Source organism: Pelodiscus sinensis, chromosome 5 (genome assembly GCF_052426305.1).
Source record: "Pelodiscus sinensis isolate ZL-2025 chromosome 5, ASM5242630v1, whole genome shotgun sequence".
NCBI classification, from domain to species: domain Eukaryota; kingdom Metazoa; phylum Chordata; order Testudines; family Trionychidae; genus Pelodiscus; species Pelodiscus sinensis.
In genome coordinates, this window is record NC_143056.1 from 65,489,400 (window position 1) to 65,502,311 (window position 12,912).

The 12,912-nt window shown below is 44.1% G+C and overlaps 1 protein-coding gene across 1 annotated transcript in view; it reads right to left on the reverse strand.

Moving 5' to 3' along the window:
• Positions 1 to 12,912, reverse strand: part of LOC102449068 (cytosolic phospholipase A2 zeta-like) — a 41,458-nt gene that overhangs the window by 15,698 nt on the left and 12,848 nt on the right. The window contains exons 6-10 of the mRNA XM_025188328.3: positions 8,023 to 8,072; positions 7,434 to 7,476; positions 6,031 to 6,097; positions 4,086 to 4,255; positions 1,503 to 1,616 (exon numbers count right to left, since the gene is read on the reverse strand). Of these exons, the coding sequence (XP_025044113.3) occupies positions 1,503 to 1,616; positions 4,086 to 4,255; positions 6,031 to 6,097; positions 7,434 to 7,476; positions 8,023 to 8,072 (444 nt within the window). The remainder of the gene's footprint in view (positions 1 to 1,502; positions 1,617 to 4,085; positions 4,256 to 6,030; positions 6,098 to 7,433; positions 7,477 to 8,022; positions 8,073 to 12,912) is intronic.

The window sequence follows — 12,912 nt, forward strand, 5'->3', positions numbered from 1 at the left end:
AAAATTCCCACTGCTTATCATAAAAAAAAAAATCTACACACAATCTATTCAGAAGTAAAGCCAACTTAAGGATGGACTATATTATGTTTTTACCATACACAAAAAACAAATGTGTGTTAGTTGGAGTGACCATTATTGTAGATTAAGAAAACAAAAAAAAGCTAGCAATAAATTCATCATATAGCAACACAGCAATATACTGAGGGACTGTATGGAATATGTGGCTCATTATAATATTGTTGATACTACTATTATAAAATAGCAAGGAATCTGACCAGCTATGCCATGTGAGGTATGTACAAAAATGTTTCAATTTGCCAAGTACGCTAATCTTGTTTATAAGTTTGTATCATCTTTGAATTATTAATTATAGATACACAGGGCATTTTTGTATTCCAAACTTGTGCTTTTTTTCTGGGTGATGCCGCCAGACAGACTGGCATCAGCACCTGTTGACGGCCCATGAAGAGTTCTCAGTGGTACAATGAACCCATTAAAAAGAGCAATGGAATACACCTTATGCAATAGGAGGACTTGTACGGGGGGACATGCTGCCTATGGCCAGAGAACTCTAAAGCTTTTTTATCCCTATACGCATGAAGCTTGTGTTTGGGACACAGGAAGTATATGCTACATGGCAAGAGGAATATAAAGCTCAGGGATAAGCCCTCTTGTGCAAGAATTCTTGCGCAAGAGGGCCAGTGTAGACAGCAACGTTAATTTATTGCGCAAGAAAGCCCGATGGCTAAAATCTTTTGCACAAAGGCACATGCCAGAATAGATGCTCTCTTGCACAAATACTTTTAACGGAAAAACTTTTCCGTTAAAAGTATTTGCGCAAAATCATGCCAGTGTAGACGTAGCCATAGTGTTTAAGGGACTAGCTACCATGGTTTTCCACAGTTGAATCCAGAACATTTACCACATCACATGTCTGCTTTCTAGCAATCTGTCAGGCAGGCCAAAGTATTTCTTAGCCAAATTCAATTCCAAACCTGAAGGTCAAGTAAGTGTTAGAGGACAGGGGTAATTATTAAAGGAAAAATTAAAGGCATAAAGAGAAAAATAGTGGTAGGCTTATCCCTCATTCACTCGTACCCTTCACTTCCATTAGAACATTGCCCCTCTCTGATTAACCCCTTAATAGTCCTTATTTGCTCTACCAAACAACCTTCTCCTTGCCTCCCTTTATTCTCAAACTAAAGCCTTTCCTCCCTCAACACTGCCCTCCCTCCATTCCTTATCTCTGACTCATGCACCTCTTTCCCTTCCCCTTTATTGTAGCATGTAGCAGCTCCACTCAGATCCAAAAATCACTGTACTAGGTAGGAGGCTGTATAAACACATTGTCAAAAACAGTCTATGCCCTCAAATTCTTCTGACTTAAAAAATACCAACAAGGACAGTAACAAAAAGGCAACATAGCTTAAAAGCACAAAGCTTATCTTAGTCCACCATTTCCATGCCCCCAAATATATGTACATTGAAAAAAAGACTTGTACCTTTCCTAGTGGAACGCTAATTTCAAGTTCCTGTCCAAGAGGAAGTGTTGTAAGAGGGACTGATCCCACCCCTAAGCGTGCAGTGTGCATTTTCAGATCCTCACTCCATCCCTCCTGGGAATTAAAACATTTGGTTGAATACAGGGAAAAGTAATTATTTATATACATTTATAGAAGCATCCTTCCATCACTCAGGGTGCACTATACTTGCTATAAAAACATACCACTCAGCTAACAGAAAACCATATGTACACTGCTCAAATGAATAACAATGGTTGGTGGTTTAATTATACAACAATAAAAGCTTTTATTGTTACAGGTCAGGTTGAGACATGCAACTCAGGAAAAGATGTACCAATAATAGCTCCTTAAAAACCTCACTAACTTTGAAAAGTTAAAAATCACAAGCTAAAGTTACATAAAGAATTCTGACCTACCCAATCCACACACGTGGACCATTATATAGACACATTCCCAAAGACCAGCAACTAAACAAACTTGTCCTCTGAACTGGGATACATGGTAGTATGTGAAGATCCATTGAAGTCAATGGTCCCCTTTCTTTTGATTTTAATGGGAACCTGACTTTGCCCTTTCTAACCTTTAATAAAACCACGTGGCTCATCAGCAGATTAGAACCTTTAGACCTGCAGCACAGACTTCTGCCACTTGAGTAACTGATTGCTGTAGTAGGATACAACCCTCTCTATGGCACAGAACTAGAGGGGATAAAACATTTTGCCAGTGGGTTTCACAGAGATTTGCTGACAGCACAGGAGTAATGAGAGCCAGGAGGTATTGGGTTCCATCCTAGCTTCTGAAGGGGTGTTTGCTCTAATGGACACAGACTTTTCTGCCCTTTCCCACCAACATTGACCCTTTCCACCCTGTATCTTCTAACCTGGCCCTGTTCAGGTCTTGTTTCTTCTCCACCCCTGGCTCCTCACCACAGTCTATGCTCCTCACCTAGCTAGGCCCAGTCTCTATACTGTGACCAGGTCAGTCCCACCCCGGGACCCTGACCCCTGTGCCGTCTACTCTCTCTCCCTTTGAGGGCTGCAGCAGGGCCTTCACTTGCTAAGTTTTTAGCCCTGGGCTAGTCATAGCTGAGTAGCAAGCCCTTTTCTAGGCCCGCGGGGATAGGGAGCCATTCAATTCTCCCTGTTCGAGACCCTCACATCACCCTGCAGCCTTTAGCAGGGCTGGAGGTTCCTCCTGTTCCGCTTCTCTGACTCGCCTTACCGCTGGGTGGTTTGCTCCTCTTCACACTCTCTCCTCCTCCTCCTACCCTAGGGAAGGCTTTTTAAAAGGCCCTGTGGCAGCCTAATTCAACTCACCTGGCCTTTTAACAGGCTTTTTACCCTTCCCTGTCACAGTACCTCAGGTTGCTCATTTCATAGCAGTCTCCTGGTTCAACAACTACTAGTCTCAACCATCCAGATTTTCCATCCCAGTCACCTCCCCAACTCAGAGTCTAAGTTTTCTTGCCCAGCATGCCCCAGCCCCTTGTCTCTAGTCTACTGGCCCTAGCAGTCCCAGTCTCCCCCTCCTCTTCCAATCTGTCTCCACACCTGCAAACCTCTAGTCCCAACCTTCCTCCCCAGGTTCCTTGTCCAATCTCAGTGACCCCCCCACCCAGCATCCATGCACCAGTTTCTTAGCCCAGTCTCATTTATCCCCTACACTTTGCTCCTCATCAGATCTGGTCTGTCTCCACTCTCCCCACTACAGGGGTTTCTAGTCCCAGTCATCTTCCTCAAGCAGTCCCAATCTCTCCCTCCCAACTCCTCAAACAATCAGGTTTTCCACCCCATTCACTGGCTCTTACTCCCTTCCATTTCCCTCCCTACCTCCCAGTCTACTTGCCCAGTTGGTCTCACTTCATCCCATTCACATTTTCCTTCCCTGCCAGCCTCCAGGCCCTGCTCATTCCCTAAGCTCCTTGTTCCAGGCCACTACCATGCCTACCCCTTCCTAACATCAGCTCTTGTCCTTTCTACATTTGAGTAAAGCATTGCTCTCCTTCACCGTCCTTAGGTGTCAGCGGGAGGGCCATTCTGAGCACAGGAGAGAAGGGCTCCCCCTTGCTCCCACTTCCCATGCTTGGACTCAGAACATTCCACAGCAGAGCAGAATTGCAATTTTGCAGAGACGTTCTGCTTTGCTCCAAGGTGGAGCATGCCCTGTGTTGATGGAATCATCAGGTAATTCAGCTACAAAGTTCTAACATTTCTCTGCTGACCACATACAAATGACAATTTTTCAAGGGCTCCTAATCTGGCCAATTTAGGACAGATTTTCATAACAATAGTCAGCACTACCAGCCCCATCCTCTAATTATTTGTTGAGCATTCTCACATCCAACCTTTAATATAAATAGTTCCTGTTTTAACATGATGGACTGATTTTCATCAACAGGTGCAAGAACTGTGTCAACTTTGCCTCTATTACTACTTCTCCATCCAGGGTAGCATATGAAATTATTATGAATAGTATAGAACTCAAGTCCTAAGTGTCATTTTTCAGGAGCCAAAGACCTGGCTTCAGAATGGATTAAAGCCTCTGAACAATGCTGTCTCTCACCTCTAGGACAGTTGTTGTTTGCAACAGCTCCAAGTGCAGTTCTGGGAGGATTTCTCTGTCGACATGGAAGAGAAATGGGATCTTCCTTCTCTCTTCTGAATCAGCACTGCAGAAAGTGGATGACCGATTCTCAAAGGCACCTGGCACAGACAACTTGACCTGACAGTTCTCTGAATAAGGAAATGAGAGATTCAGCCCACACAGTTAAGAACATACAGAGAAAAGGAAATCCCTAATATACTTCTCTAGATTGCAGTCACCTCTCCTCAGGTGACTAATGCCTCAGCAAGAATCCCCTCCCAGATACCAGAATTTCTCATATCGTCCAGAACAAGATCCACATTGATTCCCCAATGTTCTGCTTGCAATGCTTTGCCATTGATCATCTCCAGCTGTAATACCTACATACTCATCCTTCGTAACATTAAAATGCATTTCCTGGTTTCCAGTTGTAGGTCCTGGTCACCCTACCCAATACAGATACATTCCAAGCATAGGTGTGTTAGCTGTGCCCCAGCACTGCAGACAGCATTAAGGAGCTACATTAAGTGTAAGGTGGAAATTTAATTTGGGTGGGTTCTGGCAAGGAGGGACTAGTGTTATATTAGGGTATATATCTACACTACAGTGTTATTTCAAAATATCTTATTTTGAAATAATGCATCTACACACAAAATGTACTTCAAAATAGCTTTTTGTTATTTCAAAATAGCACGTCCACACTGATTGGACGATGAATCGCATTTAAGGCCAGCCGAAACTGGTTCCAGCTGGGCATCAGGTCAGAAGTTACCTTGTGGCCAGGGAGGCCAGCAGGGCACCCTGGGAAGGGCTGGAGGCCCCCTATGTTGAAATAAGCATCTACACAGCACTTATTTCAAAATAGCAATTTCAAACTTGGCACTATTCCTCGTGGAATGAGGTTTACCAATTTCGAAACAAGCCCTCTACTATTTTGAATTAATTTTGAAATAGCAATTAGCTTGTGTAGACGCTAGAAAAGTTATTTCAAAATAACAGCTATGTAGACATACCCTTACAGAATACCCCCAGAATTATCCTTGTTTGCCCCAGTAATCCTCACATTCCCCCTTTCTGTAGGAATGCAATCTGCCCTTTGCCAGCCAGGTGAACAAAAGGACTGCTAGAACTGAACCAGGTGGACGTCCCTGAGGTCCTATTAAGTCCATATCAATGTTTTTTTCATAGAACGCCATAACAAGATGCAGTTCCCCACCCTACGCTCAGCCACTCACACCCTGAACTGGATGGATATGTCAAAGGAAGGACATATCTATCACAGTTCAGGGCAACTGCACCTGTATTTCACCTTCACAGTCCCCCGCATGCACCCATAGTAGGCTCCCAGTTCCTCAACTGTCCTCTCTTGGGCAGAGACCACATTTCTCTCCCTTCTGATAGAGTTTTTCCAGGCTGCACAGGTCCCTGCCTACACCATGATATCCACAGCAAACAAGACTCCATAAACTGGCCAGCATCTGCACGTCACTTTCTACTAGAAAGAGTATGAGTAGCTATAGTTGCCACCACCTATAAGTTACCACACAACCCTTCCTAAGCCTGCACATTTGTTCTTAAGGTGAGAGCATTACAGAGAAAACATACTAAACAAGAAAGGAACCTACATGTATGCCTATAAGGTTACCAGAGATCACCCCTCAACTCCAGCAAGAGCTCTATTACTTGTCAGCCCTTCAAAACCCTCAAAGGGTTTTTTCCCTCTGATCACAAGTTTGTAACAGCGATAATAGTTCAGTCTTTCCTTCACACAGCTTGGGCCTTTGATCCTGACCACATGGAAAAGATGGTCAGCAGAAAAAAGCCCACAATATTACACAACTTTTGCATATAATGCAATGGACTTAATTGAATAAGATTTTTCAAGGATATTGCAGGAAATTGCCATGCCTGTCACAAGACTTACCCTGTATTATCCATTTGGTCTTCTCACTTTTATTGATGGAGCCTTGGACACGCAGGCAGGGGTGAGCCTGTGTGAAAAGAATGGGCTGTGAGAACTTAACTCTGACTAGGAAGATGTGTTCATGTCCTCATTGGTGCTACTGTTAGTGTCTAGTGAAAAGTTGCTAGATGAATCATCTCAGGATAAAACTAAGTTCCATTCAGGACAGATTTGTTCCTACATCCCAGAAGAGCATTTTCCCTAAGCAAGACTCTCCTTGTCATTCTTAGAATGACTCTACGGCTTGAGCACTTTCCTCCAACTTCTTAGTCCTGGCTGTTTCAGAGCTAAACCAATGCCAAGTAAAATTGGCCTTGAGAGATTGGCTCCTAAGCTTGTTTGTTACTAAAGGGCACAGGAAAGGGAGAGCAGGGATGTGAAGAGGCAAATGTACCACTCCTGTCTTCTATGGAAGTCAACATGTACTTCAGCACTGGGAGAAGTCCAAAATACTCCCTTCATCACACACACATTCTCCAGAAACACAAAATCTGTCTCATTGCAAACACACTGCAATGAAAGGGTATGTCTAGACTACATGCCTCTGGCGACAGAGGCATGTAGATTAGGCTACTCGGCATAGGAAAATGAAGCAACGATTTAAATAATCACCGCTTCATTTAAATTTAAATGGCTTCCGTGCTGAGCCGATCAACTGTTTGTTGGCTCAGCGCGGTAGTCTGGACACTCTGCGGTCAACATCAAAGGCATTTGTCAACCTCCCCGGTATGCCTCATGGGATGAGGTTTCCTGGTGAGGTCGACAAATGCCTTTGATGTCGATCGCGGAGCTTCCAGACTAGCGCGCTGAGCCAACCAACAGCTGATCGGCTCAGCACGGCAGCCATTTAAATTTAAATGAAGCAGTGATTATCTAAATCGTCACTTCATTTTCCTATGCCGGGTAGCCTAATCTACAAGCCTCTGACGCCAGAGGCACGTAGTCTAGACATACCCAAAATGATTAACCCTTTTTGCCACATATGGCAATGTCAAAAAATGCTTACATGTGACAGTGTAACAAATGGAGAAAGTGGGTCATGTCACCTTTAGTGGTAGGTCCACTGGAGTATAACAGCCTACTTCTGCAACCAGCTAATGGAGTTATTTTTTAGCTCATGAGGTTGAGGTTTCTTCTTTGGTACATACAGTGCTGGGTAGGTCCCCACCTGACACCATGTAGGGAAGCAAGACCCATCACTACATTAGCAGCCAAAGAGAGTGTTTCTTTATTTTTCCCCCATTAAAAAAAAGAAGGGAAGAGACTGAAAGGGAAGTGTGGAAACCAATGCACCACCGACACCACAACCCACACCAAATAACAGTCCTCCAGCATGTAAGCAAAACAATATAACTTCTGCTCACCACTAGAACGCCATTGGTGATGGCCTCAGTGGGGGGAACTGTGCTGTGGAAATGAAGGGAAACATGAATGAGTTTTGGGTTTCTTAGCTACAGTCCCCCCCTTACCTCCCTCTCCCAACTCACTGCACTTGGGGCCTAACCAGTGATTGGCTTTTTATAATCTATAATCTAACACTGAAACAAATGCTTCCTTCATGTGCGACAGAAGTTTTCCACTATCAGAGGAGAAATAGCATCTTGGTTTTTGATACAGCTGCTTTGGATTCTCCCACCTTGTCATGGGATAGCCAGAAGCCAGGGCAGAAAGATTTGAACAGGAGACCAGTCCTCCCAGACATACTGCAATAAAACACTGGACTATGTACTGTGAAATATCCAGATGCATTAATCTGCCCTAGATACACCTAAAATTGTGACTTCCTTAGCACAGTGCTTCAACAAGCCCTTCAAGCTGAGGAAGCAGCAGCCCTGTGGACACACAGAATGGCACCCCCTTATATAGTGAGTGTGCTCAGAAGCGTGACAGTAGATTATAAAAGGGTTCATTCAAGCTGGATGTACAGTTAGCAGTACTTGGAGGGAACCTCACCTTTCCTCTAAGGAAAATTCCACGTCCAACTCTTCTTTCCCTTCTTTTTCCTTGAAAGAGACCATATACACAAAGGATCATATAAATATTGGAGAGCACATTTCATAGCTCCAGACCCTCACAGATCCATTTTTCCCCTTCCATGATAACTTCTATCCATAGAATCTCTGTACTTGAATAATAAGTGCTTAGCAGTAGGAATATACCACTGATCACCTGACCAAGATGGTGCTGGAGGAAAAATACCAAAGAAACCCTCTTCATTAGCACTGCATTTCAAAAAGAGGAACTGCACAAAAATGAGGAAGCATTTAAATGAAAAGGAACAGTCATAAGAGTGAAATGCCTGAAAGCTTCATGACCACTTTTTAAAAATAACATCATAGAACTTCATACAAAATGCAGTCCCCCAAATAAAAAGAAAAGTCAGAGGATCAAAAAAAAATGCTATCAGGGCTAACCAATAGAGAAAAGGAAATTGTTAAAAAACAGAAAAGATGTCCTTCAAAAATTAGAAGTCAAATCCCACTGAAGAAAATAGAAGAGAGCATAAACTCTAACTACTCAAGTGTAAAAATATAACTAGGCAGGTCAAAAAAGAATCTGAGGAGCAACTAGTATGACACACAACTTAACAGAAAAAATATGCAAACATTTCAGAAGCAGGAAGCCTACCAAAAAAACCAAACCAGTGGGGCCTTTGGAGGACTGAGGTGCTAAAGGAGCAGTCAAGTCAGACAAGACTGTTGCAAAAATGAATTGTGTGTGTCAGTCTTCTCTTCTTAGGACATGATGGTAAGTCCCACCCTGAGACATTGTTTCTGAGGTATTCTCCCAGATAGAGGCATCAACAGAGAAGATTTTGAAATATATTGATAAACAGTAATAAGTCACCAGGACCAGATTGTATTCACCCAAAAGTTCTGAAGGAATTCAACCATGAAACTGCGGCACTACTAACAGCGGTATGTAACCTATTGCTTAAATCAGCCTCTAATGGCTAATGTAACACCAGGGCAGTTAGCCTACATTCAGGCCAATTGGTTGAAACTATAATAAATAATAGAATTATCAACACAATATGGCTGTGTCCAGACTCAGGGTTTTTTCCAAAAAAAAGTAGCCTTTTTTCGAAAAAACTTCACCTGCGTCTAGACTGCAGCCGCGTTCTTTCGAAATTAAATTGAAAGAACGTGGCTTTTCTTTTGACGGCAGAAAACCTCATTTTACGAGGAAGAACACCTTTTTTCGAAAGTGCTCTTTCAAAAAAAGGCGTTCTTGAATGCAAACAGGGGTTTTTCAAAAGAGAGCATCCAAACTGCCTGGGTGCTCTTTCGAAAAAGCGGCTTGCTTTTTCGAAAGTACCGCTTGCAGTCTAGATGCTTTTTTTTGAAAGAGGCTTGCAGTCTAGACGTAGCCTATGTTGGGAAAGAATCAACAAAGCTTTTGTAAAGGGAAATCATGCCTCACCAATCTATCAGAATTCATTTAAACATAGGGACTTAAGTGACACCATGTGTAGTAGTCAATTGCGGAAGAATTTTGTACGTGATAGTTTAGGGGTGGTGAGGCCTGAATTCTTCCCCCTCCCCTTTTTCCCTATATCTGATGAGCCAGAAGCAAGTCTTTGAAACACATGCCATTTAAGATAAGCATTGTTGCCAGTATAGCAAGAACAAGTATAAGATAACGGTAAAGCACAAGAACGCATAAACAATTCTGTTTACCCTAATGTACTGATCACGTAAACAGGGCCAAAGGACAAGAAGATCCAGATCAGAACCAGATCATAACTAACAGCTAAGCTCTACATCAGCACTAATGAGTAAGCCCTGGAAATTTCCAAACTGCCAAACAAGGCAGGAAAACTGTATTTAAGGCTGCCTTAGAGCCTAGCAAATCAGACCTCCGCGATGGGCTTTGGGTACCGGTGCCTCGGAAGCTGAGACAACCTCCCACTTTGTCCGCAGCCTACATTACATTAATGTAGTTGGCAAGAGTAAGTCTCAGGTCCGACACTGGGTTCCCAAAGTACAAAGGACACCACATAGGTATCTGTCAAACACAAGTAGTTTATTTCTTGACAGCTAACAGCTGTGCCCCATAAATGGAAGAACAACATAACAAAGAAACGGCTTATCTTACATCACTTCCTGCAAGCCTGGGACCCTGGGTAGGCTGTGGACCAAGTGGCCTTGTTTGGCAGTTTGGAAATTTCCAGGGCTTACTCATTAGTGCTGATGTAGAGCTTAGCTGTTAGTTATCGATCTGGTTCTGATCTGGATCTTCTTGTCCTTTGGCCCTGTTTATGTGATCAGTACTGTAACCCTTCTGCCGGGTAGGCCTGGCAGGAACCAGGGCTGGGTTCAATATCTTGGGGTCAATCTCACAAAGAACCGGCTCGAGCCCCCACCCAGTGATCTGGGAAATTCACGTACCCCTGGGCGCCTCTGAGAGGCAATGCTTCCCCACTCGCAAGCACTGAGTTTGAGTGTAGGAAAAGAACATTTAATGAAACAGAGGAAGAATTTATACGGCATTAGCTTGGGGAAAACACCACAAACAGAGTTTATAACCCAAACATGAGCCCCCACCCTGGCCAAGATTCGCCCGAAGTCCACCGACTCCCCAAAAGTTTCTGTCCCCACAAGTCTCTGTGCCACCCAGAGTCCCAAAGTTTACCCGCAGGGTTTCACCTCCCAACCTGGGTAGAAATGGGGGTGGGGAGATAGATAGGGGGCACCTTATACAAAACTCCGCTACGCTTCACCAGCTGTCTCATTCCACACCTCTGGACGCTCCGCTGGGCACCTGTCGCCACTTCTCGCCTGCTGCTGCTCCACGCCACGCCACTGGTTGCCGCTCCTTGCCTGCCACCGCTCCACGCCACGCCGCTAATGGCCACTCCTCGCCCGCCGCCGCTCCACGCCACGCCGCTGATGGCTGCTCTTCACCTGCCGCCGCGCCACGCCACGCCGCTAATGGCCGCTCCTCATCCACCGTCACACCACACCACACCGCTGATGGCTGCTCTTTGCCTGCCGCCGCGCCACGCCACACCGCTAGTCGCCGCTCCTCGCCTGCTGCCACTCTACTGGCTGCAGTAGGTCTGGCTCTCAGCCAAACCAGTGATTTCAGCTCTCAAATGAATCCAGCTTTCACTGGACTAGCAAACAAAAAGACTCCTCAGGGAGTCTGCTTTAGGTCTGTCCTTAAAACAAAGGGGGAAAGGTGCAGGCTGGGCCAGTCTTATAGCTCACACCTGGTAGGTGTGAAGCAGGCTGACTCAAGTCCTTTAACCCTTTCCCCCAGCTCTGTTCACTCAACTCTGGAAGGGGGGAGGCTTGTTCTTCCGAGACCTCTTACCATAATGGTGATGTCTCTCCTGCAAGCACTGGTGGCATGTTTTACAGTTCCCACATTTAGGGGTAGCATGATTAGTGACCCCCACAACAGTCCCAAATTATATACAATTCTCCACATTCCATTCCAACACTGACCCTCCATCAGCCCTGGCTGAATGGGATTTACATAGCCACACCTTGGATTCTCTTCTGAGCAGTATTTACATGTCAACAGTTAACAGTTAATTACCTTGTAGAGCTAAACAACTGTAGTGGGCACACCCACCCCTCCTTTCAGCTGGCTGACAGCAAGCAGCAGTTCAGCCCCTGCTTACATCACGTTAGGGTAAACAGAATTTTTTATGCGTTCTTGTGCTTTACCGTTATCTTATACTTGTTCTTGCTATACTGGCAACAATGCTTATCTTAAATGGCGTATGTTCCCAAAGACTTGCTTCTGGCTCATCAGATATAGGGAAAAGTGAAAAAGGGGAGGGGGGGGAGAATGCAGGCCTCACCACCCCTAAACTATCACATACAAAGTTTTTCCGCAATTGACTACTACACCATGCACACAATGTACTTGGACTTTGAGAAAACCTTTGACAAGGTTTCACCAAAGGCTTTTAAGCAGAGTAAGCGGTCCTCCCATGGATCAGTAACTGGTTAAAAGACAGGAAACAAAGGGTAAGAATTACATGATCCATTTTCATTGTGGAAAGAGGTATCCCCCAAGGATCTGTACAAGGACTAGTGCTGTTCAACATATTCATCCATGATCTGGGGAAATGAATAAACACTGAGATGGCAAAGTTCAATGCTGATAAAAGTAAAATAACACACACTGAAAAGCATAATCTAAACTATGCATGCAAAATGGTGGGGTCTAATAGCTGTTACTGCTCAAGGAAAAGATTGAGCATATTCAGAGAACTATCCACAATACGCAGCAGCAGTCAAAAAAAGGTAACAATGTCAGGAAACATTAATAAAAGGATAAACAGTAAGACAAAACAGCATAATTCCACAACATAAATCCACTGTTTGCCCACACCTTGAATACTACATGAAGTTCTGATTATCCCAATTCAAAAAAGATATATAAGAATTGGAAAAGGTACAGAGGTGGCCAACAACAACAATTAGGAGTATGTGGGGAACAGCTTCCATATGCGAAGAAATAAAAAAGATGGACTGTTTCAGTTGGATGGAGTCCCTCCAGATTTACAGGGAGAAAACTGTGGCACACACACACAGGGCAAACTATATAAGAAAACACTGTGGTTACAAATCTTAAATGGGAGTAAACTAGAGGTGACAGTAAGAAACAATTACTTTGTTACTAAAAAACCAACTGATTTATGATAAGTTCCCAGAAAGTCTTTAGTTACAGCAGTGCCATGACAGCACTCAGATGAGGTGGGGCTGTTTGTGACTGTTCTCGCCATACAGCAGAGAAGCTCAGTTGTAACGTGATTGAAGCTATGAAGAGCAAACAAAATGCAAACTTGTTTATATCATCTGGTTTCCAGGACAAATGCAGCAG